Below are 18,578 nucleotides of genomic sequence, written 5' to 3'. Positions count from 1 at the left end.
GTCCACCTGCATACCACGTAAAGCTTTGCGCAAGCACTTTTGTCCCCTCCAATGCATCCATAGACAGACTTATCGCATGCAGAAATTGCGGATCTGGGATTTGACAGACCTGCACTCGTTCCAACTCCTCCTCGCCGAGACTGCGGTCTTGTTTGCCAGCGAGCACCTCGTAAGCTAGACCGAGCTTTACTAGCAAAAGATCAAATACAAATACATTCGACGTAGAAAGAGCAAGAGCCTCAGTCTGCTACACCTCACCATGGCCGCCATCAATGGCACATCTCAAGCCATAAAAGTCCCAATCCTGGGCAAAGACAGCATTGTGGTCGACTATGGTCTCTGGCCTAACTATGCGACTTACGACCTCCTTGCAAACATCGCTTCGTCCACGTACGTCATCATATGCGACTCGAACCTCGCAAAACTCGACTATGTACCCAATTTCGTCAAGAGCTTCGAAGCAGAAAAAAAGAGGCAAGGGAAGGACACCAGACTGCTCATTCATGACACTGTTCCGCCTGGAGAAGGATCAAAAAGTCGCCAGATAAAAGCAGATATCGAAGACTGGCTACTTGCACAAGGATGCACGCGAGACACAGTTATCCTCGCGCTGGGAGGAGGCGTCATGGGCGACTTGCTAGGCTTTGTCGCAGCAACCTACATGCGTGGTGTTCGCTTCGTGCAGATTCCTACCTCGCTTCTTGCTATGGTCGACAGCAGTATTGGAGGCAAGACCGCAATCGACACACCTTTGGGCAAGAACCTGATCGGAGCTTTCTGGCAGCCGGAGAGAATTTACATCGATCTCCAGTTCTTAGAGACGCTTCCAAAGCGACAGGTCTGCAATGGAATGGCTGAGGTCGTGAAGACCGCGGCAATCTGGGACTATGAAGAGTTTGAACGATTGGAAGAGAATGCAGATGCAATCATGGCAGCACTTGAGAGACCACTAGGAAGAGGAAGGTTCGAAGGAATTGAGGACGTCTTCAAAAGAATTGTGCTCGGATCTGCAAGGATCAAGGCAGGCGTCGTGAGTGCCGACGAAAGAGAGGGCGGCTTGAGAAACCTGCTCAACTTCGGACATTCCATCGGCCATGCATACGAAGCAATCTTGACACCCGAGATCCTGCACGGAGAGTGTGTGGCGGTGGGCATGGTGGCCGAAGCAGAGTTGTCAAGATACCTTGGAATTCTGCCTCCTGGCGCAGTTGCAAGATTGACAAAGTGCATCGCCAGCTACGGTCTGCCCACAAGCCTTGGTGACAAGCTCATTACAAAGCTGACAAGCAAGCATTGCGACCCGGAAGAGCTTCTGAGACGCATGGCTGTGGACAAGAAGAATGCCGGGTCAAAGAAGAAGGTTGTGATACTTGCTGCCATTGGACGATGTTACGAGCAATCTGCCACGAAAGTGGACGACAAAGATCTGCGTATTGTGCTGTGCCCGTCGATCGTTGTCAAGCCCGGCGTGAAGAAAGGTCTAGACGTCTCCTGCAAGCCACCAGGAAGCAAGAGTATTTCGAATCGGATTTTGCTCATGGCTGCTCTGGGCGAGGGCAAATGCAAGATCAGCAACTTGTTGCATTCGGATGACACGCAATACATGCTTTCCGCAATCGCAAGCTTGCAAGGCGCAAAGTACAGCTGGGAAGATGAAGGCCGTATCCTTGTGCTTGAAGGCAATGGCGGCAAGCTGAAAGCTTCGCCCAGTGAAATCTACATTGGCAATGCTGGCACTGCTTCTCGTTTCCTGACAACTGCCCTCACGCTTGCGCAGCCAACCACTGACGCATCGCATACGGTTCTCACAGGCAATGCACGCATGCAAGAACGTCCTCAAGGCCCGCTGGTTGATGCTCTACGATCAAACGGCATGGAAATGGAGTACTTGGGAAAGCCAGGAAGCCAATCACTTCCCCTTCGCATTGCTGCTGCCGGTGGCTTCGAGGGAGGCGAGATCGAGCTCACGGCTAAAGTCTCATCGCAATACGTCTCCTCCATCCTCATCTCTGCGCCTTACGCCAAGAAGCCAGTCACCTTGAAGCTGGTTGGCGGAAAGGTCATCAGCCAGCTCTATATTGACATGACCATCGCAATGATGGCGTCCTTTGGTGTGCACGTCACAAGAAGCAAGGCCGAGGCCAATGTCTACCACATCCCTAAGCAGCCATACAAGAACCCAGCAGAGTATGAGGTCGAGTCAGACGCAAGCAGTGCCACATATCCGCTTGCGATGGCTGCAATCACTGGCACCAAATGCACCGTACCGAACATCGGATCTGCTTCACTGCAAGGCGATGCGCGTTTCGCAGTGGATGTGCTTAGACCAATGGGCTGCCATGTTGAGCAAACTGAGACTAGCACGACTGTTACTGGACCTCCACCTGGCGAGCTAATTCCTCTTCCGGAAGTGGACATGGAGCCCATGACTGATGCTTTCCTGACCGCATCTGTACTGGCTGCGGTTGCCAAACCCAACAAGCACGGTGCAACGACAAGGATCGTCGGCATCGCAAACCAGAGACAGAAGGAATGCAACAGAATCCAAGCGATGGAGGATGAGTTGGCAAAGTTTGGTGTGAGCTGTCGCCAGCTGGACGATGGTATCGAGATCGACGGCGTCGGTTTTGACGGCATCAAAGCTCCGCGTCAGCCAATTCACTGCTACGATGATCATCGTGTGGCAATGAGCTTCAGCGTGCTTGGAGCTGTTGCACCAAAGCGCACAATCTGCGACGAGCGGGAGTGCGTAGGCAAGACATGGCCAGGCTGGTGGGACCAGTTACATCAAATCTTTGGCGTAGAGCTTGAGGGTATTCAGCTTGACCAGCCTCATACGAATGGTACGAATGGCACTGCCAATGGCGTGAACGGTGATGGCAAGTCGCACAGAGAAGTCAGGAAATCGATCTTCATCATTGGCATGAGAGGCGCCGGCAAGACAACAACTGGTGGCTGGGCATCTCGAATCCTAGGCTGGCCACTCCTTGATATGGACACCGAGCTTGAAGCGCAAGAAGGTATGACTATACCAGAGATGCTCAAAGACAACGACTGGGCTGGATTCAGACAGCGCGAGCTGAACCTATTGAAGCGCATGACTCAAGAAAAGGGAGAGGGTCATGTCATTGCCACAGGTGGTGGAATAGTTGAAACGCCCGAATGCAGAGAGATCCTTAAAGACTGGCAGAAGGACGGCATGGTTCTCTACGTCACACGAGACATCAAGGCTATCATGGACTTCCTTCAGATTGACAAGACTCGACCGGCATACGTGGAAGACATGATGGGTGTCTACTTACGACGAAAGCCGTGGTTTGAGGAGTGCTCCAACTTGCATTATCACAGCCAGACTGTCGATGAGAGTGCTGCTATTGCAGGATGGACAAGCCCTCTGGACGACTTCAGCAGGTTCCTGAACACCATGACTGGAAGGAGTGGTGCCTTGGAAAAGCTTCAAAGCAAGGAGCACTCATTCTTCATCGCGTTGACGAGTCCGACAGTGCAGCAGCTTCTGCCCGTCCTGTCAGAGGTTACTATGGGTGCCGATGCCATAGAACTGCGAGCAGATCTTCTGGTTGACCCCAAGTCAAAGAATGGTCTGCCGACGCCTGACTTCCTCATCGAGCAGGTCGCTCTGCTTCGTTCAAGCTCGACTCTCCCGCTGATCTTCACGCTGCGCTCCGTCAGTCAAGGTGGGCGCTTTCCGGATAATGATCTTGATCTGGCTATTAAGCTTTATCGCGAAGGTCTTCGCATGGGCTTTGACTTTGTGGATCTTGAGCTCACGGCTCCGGTGGAGGTCAAGAAATACGTGCTGTCGCATCGCAAGATGTGCACTATCATTGCTTCTCATCACGACCCTGAGGCAACTCTGGCCTGGTCGAAAGGTGCGCCGGAGTGGCGGAAGCACTTCGAGTCCGCTTGCGAATATGGCGATATTGTCAAGCTTGTCGGTGTTGCGAAGTCCTTCGATGACAATGATGACCTCAAGGCTTTCAAGAAGGACATGGCTTTCCTATACCCAGACCTACCTGTCATTGCCCTGAATATGGGTGAGCTAGGGAAGATGTCCCGTGTCACCAACGGCTTCATGACCCCGGTCTCTCATCCAGCATTACCGAGCAAAGCTGCTCCTGGACAGTTGTCTGCTGCAGAGATCAGAAAGGTGCTCGGACTTGTGGCGCAAATTCCCGCGAAGAAGTTTTATCTTTTTGGCAGGCCGATCCAACAATCACGATCTCCTGCGTTGCACAACACACTGTTTGACTTGACTGGGTTGCCTCACATCTACAGCCTGCATGAGACTGATGATATCAAGACGACTGTGGACATTATCCGAAGTGCAGAATTTGGGGGCGGCAGTGTAACGATTCCTCTCAAGCTGGATGTCATGCCTCTTCTCGACTCAATTGACTCTGCTGCCTCTACAATCGGTGCTGTCAACACGATTGTTCCCACGAAGACGGCCGAAGGTAAGACCATCCTGGTAGGCCACAACACGGATTGGCAAGGTATGGTCCTTGCTCTTCGCAACGCTGGTGCTGGAGCTGGCAATGGGGTTTTCAAGGACTCTGGAATGGTCATTGGGGGTGGCGGCACTGCTCGGGCCGCCATCTACGCTCTCAAGCAGATGGGATACTCGCCAATTTATCTCGTTGGACGCAACAAGCAGAAGCTAGGACAGCTGACCCAGTCTTTCTCTGAAGACTACCACATCAAGCTTCTTGCAACGGCAAAAGATGTCGCAAGCATACCTACCGAGCAGCAGCCGGTCGTTGCCATCGGCACCATTCCTGCAGATCTGCCTATCGACTCCGTGATGGAAGCAAACCTGAAATCGATCTTTGAAGTCGGCGCCACAAGCGCAAATGCTTCAGGCGTGGTGGCCGCGAATCGCGGAAAGGTGCTTCTGGAGATGGCGTACAAGCCTTCTGTGACGAATTTGATGAAGATGGCGGAAGCTAGCGGGTGGAGAAGGGTAGGTGGGCTTGAGGCATTGACTGCTCAGGGCGTGCATCAGTTCCGGCTGTGGACGGGAATTATGCCTCTCTATGCGCGGAGTCGAGATGCAGTGCTCGGCGTGAATGCTGTTGAGAGGATATGAAGTGGAGTGGCGGAGAAGAGGTGGCAGGAAAGAGTAGTATGGCAGCTGAAGAGCATGTGAGATGCGCCTGCTAGATGCCAGACGGGCCAGCTATTAGCTGTCCCAACGTCCATATTCAATTCTTCGACTTCACGTGTCGGTGTCGCATCTTCTGACGTACTGCTTGCATTTCCTTTGCCTCATAGTATGAGAGTCGTATTAGAAATGATTCTCAATGATTGGTCCGGACTCCTCTCCGTCCCGTTCACGGTTCCACTCAATGTCGTCACTTTGGACGCGGTCAGCAGGCGCGGGATGATTGGAGGATGACGAGTATACAGTATGCTGGTCTGCTCCTGATAAGAAACAGTGCTGTAGGAGGACTTGCTGTTCATGTCCTTTGCACGCCATTTCGTCTCGTCCTTTCGACTGCGACGCCCGCTTGACAGAACCATCTTCGTTCCTCCAACCACAGCATTCTCGGCCACGGCCACGATCCGAACCATGGCGACCGAGTTCAAGCTCAAGGTGAACAGCATTGAACTGAAGAATGGTCAGATGCAAGAGGCTGAGGTCGAAGGCATTGAAGAGGGCAAGGTCCTTCTCGCCAAAGTAAACAATGAGGTCCATGCTCTTTCCCCGAAATGCACCCATTACGGTGCTCCTCTGATTAAAGGTGTGCTCACTCCTGATGGTCGATTAACGTGCCCCTGGCACGGAGCTTGCTTCAATGTTCAAGGCGATATCGAGGACGCTCCTGCGATTGACCCGCTGCACCAATTCGCGATCGTGCAGAGGGATGGTGCTGTGTACATCAAGGGAACGGAAGAGCAGATCAAGGCCAACAGGCGGACACTGAACATCAAGTGTCAATCACAAGACAAGGAGGACCAAGTGGTCATCATTGGTCGCGGCAGTGGTGCATTCGGTGCAGTCGATAGCCTCCGTGCTGGAGGCTTCAAGGGCAAGATTGTCACGATTGCCGAAGAAGACCACACACCCATAGATCGAACCAAGCTCAGCAAAGCCTTGATCAGTGATGCATCTCAGCTAGCACTCCGAACACCAGAAAACTACAAAGACGCTGATGTCGACATGATCACGGACACTGTCACCTCTGTGGACTTTGACAGCAGGAAAGTCAAGACAAAGCAGGGCAAGGACTTCAGCTATTCCAAACTCATCCTCGCATCTGGTGGCACACCCAATCAGCTTCCACTACCTGGTCTCAAAGGCGATCTGCAGAATGTCTTCGTTCTCCGAACAGTACCACACGTACAAGCTATCCTCAAGGCTGCCGGCGAAGATGGCGGCAAGAAGGTCGTTGTTATCGGTAGCTCTTTCATCGGTATGGAAGTCGGCAACGCACTCGCTGGTAAGAAGCATGATGTCCACATCGTTGGTATGGAAAGCGAACCCATGGAGCGTGTCATGGGCGACAAGGTCGGAAGTATCTTCAGAAAACTACTTGAGAAGAATGGCGTAAAGTTCCACATGGGCGCTTCAGTCGAGAAGGGAGAAGAGAAGAGCTCAAAGAATGGTGCTATTGGTGCCGTTGTCCTGAAGGATGGCTCAAAGCTTGAGGCAGACCTTGTGGTGCTCGGGGTGGGTGTCAAACCTTCAACAGATTATCTCCAAAACAGCTCAATAGCACTCGAGAAAGACAAGTCTGTGTCTGTCGACGAGTCTTTCGCCGTCAAGGGCGTCAAGGACGTCTGGGCCATTGGTGACATTGCGACATATCCTTACCATGGACCTGATGGCAACGGCAAGCCAGTCCGAATTGAGCACTGGAACGTTGCGCAGAACGCCGGTCGAAGTGTTGCTCGCAGCATCATCGACCCGTCGTCAAAACCCAAGCCATTTATTCCTGTGTTCTGGTCAGCTCTCGGCGCCCAACTTCGATACTGTGGCCACACACCAAATGGCTTTGACGACGTGATCATCCAAGGCAACACCGACGTCAGCGAAGGCAAGCAGAGCTTTATCGCATACTACACCAAGGGTGAAGAGGTTGTCGCTGTTGCGAGCATGATGAAGGACCCATACATGACACAAAGTGCTGAGCTCATGCTAAAAGGAAAGATGCCAAAGAAGAGCGACATTACGAAGGGTGTGGACATTATGGAAGTCAGTCTGCCTGCTGAGGTGAAAATATGAATAAGTGTCCACGAAAGATGACGAGAGAACGAATAAAGATTGAATTGCACACGCGTCTCGTATTTACAAATGGGCCATCGCGCTCTCGTGATCAACGCCTTGGTGTTGCAACACCTTGAAGTTCTTCTCCTCCCACAAGTGAAAAGCAACAACATGATCCCACGATGGAGACAACGAGACATATTGTCCTTGCTACTCTGGCACGCTGATCAACGCTAGAACGTGTCAAATCCTCGTAATCCTATCACACTTCCCGACCACACCAGGCACAAACTGCCCACGCATACCAAGGGCAAGGAGCACCACTTCCTTTCAGCCAGAAAAGCCAACAGAGGTGGCATGTTTCGCTTCACACTCGAAGTCGTCGATGGCAAGGGTGAAACCTATGGACGGCTCGGACTCTCACAGACTGCGATTGGAGACCTTCCAGATTTTCCGAGCTACCTGCGGCAGAGCTGCTGACAAGGAAGTTCACCCATGCAACAGGTACGACGAAGCCACGGGTCTCTATACGATACGGACTGTGTAGCGATATTGGTGGATTCGATGGCCACTACGGTAGCTTTCGAAGGTTTTCCCGCATCCAAGCAATCAGGCTGTCCAATTCTTCCTTTGATCCAGGTCGGACAATAGTTTTGAACAACATCTGGAGACACAGTCGACTATCGAAAGGCAACGCAAGAAGGATCGACAACAATGCAGATGCGCCATTCTCGCAGAGGAGTTCGGTACAACCATCAATACTGTCTTAAGTATTCCACTCGGAGGAAGCCATAGATACCACATTCAGAAAGCGGTGACCTCCTCCTGACACGGTCGTCTCAAAGGCACCGGCATCTGACAGCGGCGGAAATGAACGCAATCCGCTTGCAAGGCAGGCCTGAAAATGAGGACGAAGATGTTGCTCACTTCAGCCTTCAGCGTCTCCTTAATAAGGCCGTTCCGAAGCCCGCAGGAGCGCAGACCGGCCCTTCATTTTCAATGTCGTCGGGCTCAAATTTTGCAGGCAGGTCCGATGTACATGTTTGTATAGTCAACACCGCCTGCTGGGGAAGCATTTCATCAATGGCTTCGGGAATTCGGCGCAAGCATTTGCACACCTGTAGAGTTCCTGCATTTGTATCCGAGTCCGGCAACAGCTTTCGATTTATCATCAAAGGATCCATTTCCCATCCATCGCTGTTCTGGTCGTGGTGGCGTTTGCATGACGCACGGATCTCATTGTCCTCCAAGTTGGGCATGAGAACCGGCAGCAGGATTCGTGATTTCTAACGGCCAACACTCCTTGAAACCTCGTTTCTTATCACTGAATAACATACACAACATAAACTTGCGATACGCGACAAGAGCAGCCCTGTTGCTTATCATTGCTATGCGTCTCGCCATATTCGAGCTTAAGATCTCGGAAACAGAAGAGATAAATAGTTAGGGTTTTGGGTAGACACGGGACGATCAGAGTTCACAACTGCTAACGTTCCAACGTCCTGTGCCTTTGATAGACGAGATTATTAGGCACCTTGCGCAGTAGGTTTAGAAGGGCAGTTGCGCTCCGTGCACGCGGCAGTGGCACCCCTTAGCGCCTTAACATGTGAATAAGCTCCGTGTAGTTATCCGTGCGTAAAGGATTAAGTGAATAAAAGCACGGGTAACTGCACGAGCTCGTGCAGTCAACCGTGTACCCTTATATAAAGGAAAATACGCTAATTAGACCCTGCGCTAGGCCGTTAGTGGTTAAATAAAGGAGTGTGCTAAATCCTTAGCTAAATAGCTTAAACCCTGTCTCCGCCTTCTATTAAATTTAGTTTTCTAGTATAGTAGCTATTACCTGCTAGCTACTATACACTCCTTATATATATATATAAAAACGGTAAGTCTAGCAAGAGGTAGGTAAAGGTCGCTAGGCGGCTGCTAAGGGTTATATAGGTCTAGTAGCCTATATACAATCACTCTAAGAGCCGTTATAGGAACAGCTACGGAGACCTCGGTAGAGAGTAATTGTAATTAGAACTAGTCCGTACCTTAAGAGAGGCATATATTAGGCTTCTAAGAGCACTATAGATGCCTAGACTACCGTGTTTGTTAGCAAACTAGCCCTTCTAAGCATTATAGCGGCTCTAGTAACCCTAATACATACCCTGCCTAGTATTACCGCCCTCCTTAATCTAGGTTTCGACTTCTCGCGGAGCGATCTACACCCTCGCTTAGGTCTATATATACTACTTGCTACCTTCCGTAACTATTATAGTTAACTAGCACTATATAGTCTAACCTATTACTTAGCAGCTAGTCTAGTTAATAGGCCTATTTCTATACTAATTAAGTCTGTTTCTACGCTATCTTAAGGGCCTGTTTCAACGCTAATCTAGCTAGTTTCTACGCTAATCTAGCTAGTTTCTACGCCAATCTAGCTAGTTTCTACGCCAGTTACGGCGTCTGTTTCTACGCTAGTTACGGCGTCTGTTTCTACGCTAGTTACGGCGTCTATTTCTACGCTAATTCTAGCGCTAGTTGCTATACTAATTAGCGCTCTATCCGATAGTCAAACTAATAGCTAAACCTTAGTTAACTCTAGACCTTCTTAAGACGAGATTATTGCCGCTTCTGTCGCTAAGGAGCATAGCAATATCCGAGTTAATAGCAATAGCTATATCTCTTCGGACGGCGAGCTTACCTTTGCTAAGGTTAGTACTATAACAGCCTATAAACGAGTAACTAGCAAGGTACGTAAGTAGAACAATAGCTTTAAGGCCATTATTCTTGCTAGTTAGCCGATAGGTAAGCTAACACTCGGTAATCTAGTAAGGGCTTATCGGGCTATAATTAAGCGCCGAGTTGTTGCTAGAAGACCGTTAGAAGCGGCTTCCGGTATAGTTATTATAGAGACTCTTTAAGACTAGCTTCTTAACTAGGCTATAGAGACACTGTTTCGACTAGATAAGGTATAGCGTAAGAAGGTGTTAAATACTAAGGAATTGAGGGCATTTAACTACCCTACTAAGAATATACGTAACGCTATACTATCGACGCTGTCTTAGCGCAACAACTAGACTCTAGCGGCGGCTCTAGCGGCGGCTCTAGCGGCGACTCTAGCGGCGGCTCTAGCGGTAGCTCTAATAACGCCTATCTAGAGAGTAGAAGTTATCGACTTATCTATACTAAGTACGGCCGATAGCAATACTGCTTAGCTTACTAAGCGTCGTCGCTTAGACTTCGAGTCTAAACGGCTTTAGAGAGGGTCGTAGGCTTAAGGAGCTATGCTTAAAGAGGTACTATCGCCTATGTTTAATACGCTAAGGATACTAGCTAAAGGCCGTAGCTTAAGACGCAGAATTAGGTCGCTATTCGAGTCTTTAAGTGTCTCTATTATTAGCGCCGCTAGCGAGGCGCCGAATACACCAAGTCCTACTAGATTTGTAAGCGCCGGAGGCGACTTAAGCGCCGTAATAGGCGCGGCGGTAAAAGAGGTTAAACTAAAGATAGTACGTTAACTTAATACTATCTAATCTAGTATTTAAGCCCTATAGGCGACGATAACCGCTTCGTTACCGTTAAGGCCGTTACTATTGTCTCAAATAGAGCTTCCTTCTAATAACATTGTTATAGGCAGTTAAACGGACTCGATAGACAACGACGACGATAGCGACGGCTTCGTAGACCTTAATACTCTCGACGATAAGGTATTCTCGCAGATAATTTAATATATTAGGTCGGTATTAGTGTTAGGGTAAAGCAACTATAGTCTATCTTGTTATCGTATATTGTAATTACTTAGTTAGTATCCTTCTTTTATAGCTACCTCTTCGAAATCGCAGTCTTGTTCGGTATAAGAGTGCTAAGACCGTTGTTTTCTATACAAATCGCGGGGTTTGAACTCGGTCGTAGAACGCGCTTTCGATCGCTAAGAGGGCGGCGTGAAATATAGTGTATGTCGTAGTATATAGCTCGAAGTAAGGCGGAAAGCCGACCTTTACTCGCTTAGTAAGCGGGCTTCAATCTTCTACGATTTACTACGCGATAACGTATAGGTCGTTTTCGTTCTTTTTTAGATTATTTAACGCACCGTATACTAAAGATTATAGGGCTAGTAATAGGTTAGAAAAATAGTAATGTTATTATTATATTTAAGGTCGCAAAGTATTATCTACGGTATACTACGCGCTAGTACGGGTATACCCGTTTTCAACAGTTCTACTATCTTCTATTATTATTCAATCTATATCTGTTATATCAATAACCTCAATCTTATTAGTCTTATGCTCTAGTACGACCGTACGACTATATCTAAACGAAACACCGCTATCGAGCGCCTCTTTACCTATATAGAAACCCGCTCTAAAATCCCTACTATAGCGTAGAAGGTCACCGTCGGCTAGTTAAGCTACTAGAGGTAGTAGTAGCGGCGGTGGATTGGCGAGGTACTTATATATACTCGGCGGCCTAGTTTTATATAGGCGGCTAATCTTGTTTCTACGATAACAAGTTAGGCAATTAGTAAGCAGTGTTGCGACTAAATACATAGCTCCGACTAGCATTAACTCGACTCGTAGGCCATAGAAGTACTTTATTAACTCGAAGTTATTAACTACCTTAGCAAACCCCTATTCTACCGACTACCGTATAGCACTTATTTCCTTAGCCGCCGTAGCCTCGCTAGCATTACGAAACTCGCTATTTACGGTCTTCTAGCTTCCTATAACGCTATCGACTACATTATATGCCTAGTTACTATATAAGAATACCCGTTCTTCGAAGGGTCGTTGTAGCTGTCTAAGTACCTCGAAATACGACTTCTATACCTCGTTAAATTTGCTCTCTATTATTAACGTTATATTACCGTAGGAGCTAGGTGCTAGACTATATAGCAATATTATACTATCCGGAAGGACAATGCCTTAATATTTAAGGCTATAGAAGTGCTTGTGTCTATTATAGAACGGCCGCTAGTTATAAGTCGGCCTATAGCACTTCCGTAAGGTACTATCGATATAACTAAAGACACCCTTTATATTAATTAGTCTAGCTACCGCAACGGCTATCCGCTATAAGTATTCTTTACTTAGCCGGTTGAAGTCCTATACTAATCGCTCCTTCTACCTCCTTGCTATTTAAGTGCAGGCGGCATTGAATATACGACTAATCTAACCCTTACTACGACTAAAGGTCTAGCTTAGGTTCCTTTAATAACCCGGATTGCTAAGCCTTCTATATACAATACATAGTATTGTTATAGGGTCGCAACGTATGCGGTAAGGCAATATAATAGACCTAATATCTAGCAAATCGGCTAATTCTAACACCTATTGCTTAGTAAAGCGGAAGTTACCTTAGAAGTTAGCTTTAGGGTATGTTTCTAGTAACCACTCCTTGTCCTTTAGATATTCTCGTAGCGCTTTATATAGCCTATTATTACGAGCCTGTCTATGCTAGTATTTACGCTTAGTCTTACCGTCTCGGCGTACCGCTAGATCTAGTAGATTATAGTCTACTTCGGAGGCTAATATAGCCGCGGTTGTTACTAGTATTCTACTATAGATAGCGACAATATCCTCGTTAGTTAAGAAGCCGTCCGAGTCGTATTCTTCTATAGTATAGCGTAGCAATTAACATCTAACCTATAGCACTAATTACAGTAAGGTCTACGACCCTAGCTGCCTCTTGGTACCGAGGTTGCTTACTAAGCAGTCTACTATAAAACGCTACCAAATTGCCTACGCAACCTTATATGGACCGTTATCTATATTATTCACTTTCCGGCGCTAAAACGGCGCTATTCGCGGCTTCTTACATATGCTAAACGGCCGGAAACCTACTGCGCAAGGTGCCTATTTGGTCAATCAACAAGCTCGAACAGTCGAACATGTGCGCAAGGCGTACGTATGCGGCGCGCCTAAGTAAGGGTGACTTCCTATTATACCTGCTTCGCCGCGCTCGTCGCCTGCTTGTTCGCATTTCTTAGTCTCCTTTTAGCGCGGCTCGACATACTACACTCTTTGCCTGTAATAAGTACTGCCATATACCGACGCCTTAATACGATCATGGACGACTAACAACGACAGTAGTCTCTTCCATACATACCATTCACCAACAACCAAAATGCTCTTCAAATCAACCTTCGTCTTCGCCCTGATCGGCTCAGCTTTCGCCTTTCCAACTCCATCTCCCAATTCAGCGGACCTAGTCACACGAAGCCCATCCAACCAAGACATCGAAAGACGCTCCGCAATTCCAGAACCAAAAGTCTGTCCTCTGTGGAGAAGAGTCCTAGATAACGGCTGCCACCCAATCGGAACGGTCTCAGTATCGGCATCGAAACGTGAAGCAGAACCAGAGCCGAAAGTCTGTCCACTTTGGAGACGAACTCTTATTCCAGGAACATGTAAACCCATCGGGATGACAACAAAGCGAGAAGCAGAAGCCGAGCCGAAAGTCTGTCCGCTTTGGAGAAGAGTGCTAGACAACGGATGCAGACCGATCGGGACGACATATCCATCGACATCGAAACGTGATGCTGAGGCCGACGCGAAAGTGTGTCCGCTTTGGAAGCGTGCTACAAGTGGCTGTGGTCCACCACCCGGATATACATCGAGTGAGAAGAGGGAAGCTGAACCTTAGGCGGAAATCTGTGCGTTGTGGTAGCTAGACAAGACTGAATGATACTTACATGTATTGCATAGACAATTCCGACACCTCAAGGGTGACTCTCACTCGCCTCACCATCCTGGAAAGACAACGTGATTTCGTTCTTGTTACAACTTATCTGATCTCGGGCTGTCCGTAGAAGTTACAGGAAAGCTCTACGTGAGCAAAAGCCTACATAACTGCTAATGTAGGTGGGTATACCAACCCGCAAGATCCCCAATGACGCCTCGCTATCAAGAGCAATCAGTATTAAATGTACACGAGATGCAGCGCTAGAAGCCAAAAGTATCCAAGAGAGAATTGGCATCAGGTTCCTTGAATTGTGTTGGCTCCGGCTTCGTCTTTTCTGTTGATGGCGCAGATGCGATCGGAGCTTCCTTCCTCGCTTTCAGCTTGGCTAAGAGCTCGGCTGCTTTTGCTTCACGAGATGCCTTTTCGTTGACCGGCTGTGCTGGCTTCGGCTCCGCGAAGCTATCGAGGAGCGATTGCGGCTCAGACGAGAGAACGGGCGTCGAGGCTGAAGTCCTGTCGGGCAATTCTTCATGAAATCCATTGACTACTCCATTGGTCTGCGGCTCCTGAATAGGCCGCGCTTGACTCTGAGCACTCTTGAACTCCCAGCGCTGCACCAAGTCCAGGGCAAGGAGCCATTCACCCTTCTTTCTCAGCACCCTTGCGGCCCTGAGGACGGCGTCGTACTCGTTCGTGCTTGGCAAGTTTCTCAACTGCTTATACAAAATAAGCGTTGTTGGGTCGTCCTGTGTCCACTTTCGAATGCCATCAAGCGGCTCGACAAGACTCTCTGCTGCTTTCACAGGCTCGTTAAAGACGAAATGACACCAGCTCATGAGCCACCTATTGCCGTCTTTCTTTGCTTGCGGAACAACCCTGTCTACAAGCAGTTTGGAAAGGGTCGAAGAACCATCGCCGCAGTAAAGACGTGCAACAGCAATTGCAAAGGGAACGTCCTCGCACTGGCCAGCAAGTACATTGATCGCTGAAGCAGGATCGTCAGCAAGAAGGAAGAAAGCAGCAGAGTAGTGGAAGCGTCTCTTGCCCATGAGCGCGTATGCATTCTTTCTTGCTGCAGTCTTGGCTTCTGCTTGATGGAAGTCGCGCTTGAGAAAGTTTGCAGTCGTCCTCTGCTCTCGATGCCAGGTCGCTATCCTCCAAAGTGCAAGTAGCGTGGCTTTCCTGTGTAGTGCGAGATAGTAAATCGACGCGTTGACAGGATCGGGTGGCTGCGATGAGCGATAGGAAGTCTGGCCGAGCTGTTCAAAGACGCTTTCCAGTGCTTGTCTATCTCTCACCCAAGTAGTCACGCCAAGTAACCGCGCGGCGTGCCAATTCATTCTATTGTCATGGTGCAAAATCAGGATGTCCAGCAATGGTTGTTGTGTGGTGCTGTGGTATGCCAGGGTGATCTCGCGCCACTGCATCTCTGGTACGAATGCATGAGGGAGGCCATTTGGCTCTGGCGAGCCATTTGCTGCAGCTGTATTGGCGTGGTGCTGCAAAATCTGCAACTTCCATTCGAACAAGTATCGCAACGCGTTAGTGTCGAGGCCGTTCACATGATCTTTGACGTAGACCACAGCATCGATGACATGAGCCAGGCGCTTTTGCTCGTTCGATGAGAGAAGAGGCAGGTCTTTCTCATCAAGCTGTTCCTTCAGATCGTCGACCATATCCTTTCCAATTGAGATTTCAGAGGCGGCATGTCGATACATCAGCGCTTCAACATCCTCATCAAGGACTGGCGATAGATCATCGCCACTGCTGTAGAACTTGAGCTGCCGAGCCAGTTTCGCAATCAGAGTCAATGCTGTCGTATAATGACCATGGCGGACAATGTCGGCCAAGACGGTGGGGTGCCATGTTGGTAATGGTTGTTTAAGACGTTGTGCAAGGTGCGGCAGAGGGATCTTTGCTTCTCCTTCTACCGGTCCTACACGCCGCTGAGTGGTAGCATCGAGCTGTTTGAGCTCAATCTCGGGCCCAGCGATGAAGATCCCATTACCGGCAGTCAAAGCAAGACCGCCTTCGATCGTCCATGCAACGTGCTCCAGCTGTAGTCCAAGCCCAGCAATTGACACTCGCTTCACGGTCTGCCAGACGTGATCTTGGTACGATCCTTGGGCAAGAATGTCAACCACAGTATCATAGCCAACAGCAAGGAAGTTGTTCCGCGCAGAGGATGTAAAACACTTGAGATGTGTCGCAGAAGCGTCAAGCTGTTGCTGGTGCTCAAGATAGCCGTCCGTGAGGTCGATGATTGTCAAGAACGTCAAGTCTTGTGAGAGGAGAGCGGCAAACTCCGCACTTGCAGCGAACACACCAGGTTCCGGCACTTCGGTTTCGAACGTAGCAAAAGGCTCGAAAGAGGTCTGAGCCGTTCCTTCAAGCACTAAGCTACACGCCACAACTCCGCTTCTGGTTAAGCTGACGATGCAATTCTGACTGGGGTCGAAAGGAAGAGTGACAGGGATGGCGTGTATGACTTCGTCATCATCTTTGCTGCAGATCGTGCGAAGGTCAATCGACGACTGTCGCTGTGATACAGCCCATTCGGAGAGAGCAGCACCTGTCCACTTGCTCACTCTTGATAGCCTGTCTGCGCCAGGTGCAGAAGGCGAGAAGAAAGTCTCGACAGCACCCTGCCACCACGAGACCTCGCCGCGTTTGGCAAATGCATGAGAGAGCAGGTGAAGTCGGTCGTCCTGAAACCAGCAAGTGCTGACTGCAGGTGTGTTGTTCTGAAGTTTCATCGATAGTCCCTCTGCGTGTGCGATGTGGTACGGTTGCAATTGTGTTGGAGTTTCCGGCCGCCGTTTGTGGCCAATGCTCTGAAGTCCCCAAGCTGACATTCTTCCTTGTCCATCAAATGCAATAACAACATCGAGGTCTTTGGAAACCAACTCCTTGAGAAACTCCTTGGAATGGCTTGTCTTGCCGCCAAGAGAAATGCCAAGGGCAGCGTTGACTGCGGCAGTAAATTTTGTGCATGGTATCATCACTGCATATCGTGCAGGCCTCACTGTGTTAGAATTGCCTTTGGCAGACACACTTGGAGAATCAGGGATGGCGGCGACAAGATCGATGGAGGTGTGTAGGAGCAAGATGTCAATGTCATGGACTCCTCCAGTGCGCCACACGCGAAGGACGCCATCGTTAGCAATCGTGTAAAGTACTTCGGGGTCTTCCTCATGTCTCCTGCTAATGCCACTCATCCGACGTTCTTCAGAATCGTCATGTATCGGCCTCCATTGGAGATGTGTCACAGCTCCTGGATGTGGTAGGTATGTGTGGTCGAAAAGTCCGTCTTCGAATGACAGTCTGCGCCAGATCTTGACGAGTCGGTCATATTCAGAGCACGTCGCAATGAGAGACGAGCTTGGACTGAATTCTGCTTGTCGGATGGGAGACGCGACAGCTTTGGACCATAACGCTCTCCTCTCCTCGTAAGTCTCCTCGTCGACGGCAGAAGTTCGTGGCGAAGTCGTGCGAGATGCTGGACCAGTAGAGAACAGATCCAGCAGTCGACTACCTGCCACCAACAGCTCCCCTTCACGGCCCCAACTCAGCCAGCGTGCTTCATCGCCCTCCCCCTCATCCTCTCGTCGAAGCAGCAATGACGTTTCCCACCAGACTCTTGTCCAGCCTTCAGTCAAAGGCTCTAATACCCATGCCTCCTTCTTGCTCGCGACGCTGAGCTTGCCTGTATTTTCATGTGCTGCTATCGCGACCAGGTCATGCTTGAAGGTGACTGCCTGAACAAGCGTGTTCGGTGCATTGAGTATATTCAGTTGCTTGCCAGCGATATATGCCACGTATCGTTTGAACCTGTAGATGAAGGTGGTTGTGGCTTGCAGAGACTCGGTCGGAGCGCCAGGCAAGATGAGCGAGAAGGCAGTCGGCGCATCGAGATCGAGGGACAAGGAGCCGGGAGAGGTGGAAGGCATTCTATTATGGGAGCGGGAGATGCTATCGTCTTCTGTCTCTATTCATCGCGGAGGTGCTGCAAAGGGGGAAGAGCTGAAGGATGACTGCGAGCGCCTAGACTTATGGGCAGAGTTGGTATAGCAAGTGACTGATGTATGTGGTCACAAGCAGAAGCAAGCCAGAAGCTACCCTTCTACCTTTGATAGAGTGCAGGTGGTCATGCATGCAATAATGTAGGCTATGGACGGAGCTCCATACATACCAGAGGCTCAATGGCTTCACTTTAGCCCATTGTCGCTTCCTATTCTTCCTACACCTTCCTTACCAACCTTACTATACCTATTGTCGCGATAAACCTTACTTAGACTCGCTACACTTCCGCGCCTTGCCTCGCAATATTCTTCTTCTATCGATACCGATACCGATACCGATAGCGACAGCGATAGTAGCAGCCGCTATAACTAGTATTCCGCGCGACCTTATTCTTAGCGTAGCTTTAGTAGTATTAGCTTTAGCATTAGTATTAGTATTAGCTTTAGCTTTAGCTTTAGCTTTAGTAGCGTACTTACTAGTAGGAGGAGGAGAATATTTATTATAAGTCGCGAGGCGCATCGCTATAGACTCGCTACTAACTCGCTCTAGACTTCGACGCCCTACGACTATAAATACCTACGATTTCTAGTACTATAGCGCATAGATATAGTAAGAGCTACTCGATTAGATAGCGATATCGGATAAGAAGAAGGCGGTA

The 18,578-nt window shown here is 49.3% G+C and overlaps 3 protein-coding genes across 3 annotated transcripts; 2 read left to right on the top strand and 1 right to left on the bottom strand.

The window, feature by feature from the left end:
- Nucleotides 1-259: 259 nt before the first annotated feature.
- On the top strand, nucleotides 260-5,107 carry MYCFIDRAFT_38952 (uncharacterized protein; the record flags this gene model as incomplete). Its single annotated transcript, XM_007927594.1, has 1 exon — nucleotides 260-5,107. The coding sequence occupies one exon, from the start codon at nucleotides 260-262 to the stop codon at nucleotides 5,105-5,107; it is 4,848 nt and encodes a 1,615-aa protein (XP_007925785.1).
- Nucleotides 5,108-5,491: 384 nt separating this feature from the next.
- Nucleotides 5,492-7,294, top strand: MYCFIDRAFT_153961 (uncharacterized protein). Its single transcript, XM_007928418.1, has one exon. The coding sequence runs from the start codon at nucleotides 5,591-5,593 to the stop codon at nucleotides 7,244-7,246; it is 1,656 nt and encodes a 551-aa protein (XP_007926609.1). The 5' UTR covers nucleotides 5,492-5,590; the 3' UTR covers nucleotides 7,247-7,294.
- A 6,863-nt stretch (nucleotides 7,295-14,157) lies between these two features.
- Nucleotides 14,158-17,847, bottom strand: MYCFIDRAFT_81765 (uncharacterized protein; the record flags this gene model as incomplete). The annotated part of the gene is made up of 1 exon (XM_007927842.1): nucleotides 14,158-17,847. One exon carries the CDS (start codon nucleotides 17,845-17,847, stop codon nucleotides 14,158-14,160), a length of 3,690 nt encoding a protein of 1,229 aa, XP_007926033.1.
- Between the last annotated feature and the right edge of the window lie 731 nt (nucleotides 17,848-18,578).

The sequence above is a fragment of the Pseudocercospora fijiensis genome (genome assembly GCF_000340215.1).
Source record: "Pseudocercospora fijiensis CIRAD86 unplaced genomic scaffold MYCFIscaffold_4, whole genome shotgun sequence".
Taxonomy (NCBI): Eukaryota; Fungi; Ascomycota; class Dothideomycetes; order Mycosphaerellales; family Mycosphaerellaceae; genus Pseudocercospora; species Pseudocercospora fijiensis.
The sequence above is the reverse complement of the archived record's forward strand: the minus strand, read 5'-3'. Positions and strand labels throughout refer to the sequence as shown.

What these genes read in the sequence shown, in the direction of transcription:
- MYCFIDRAFT_153961 (XM_007928418.1), top strand. Translation starts at nt 5,591, where the DNA reads ATGGCGACCGAGTTCAAGCTCAAGGTGAACAGCATTGAACTGAAGAAT.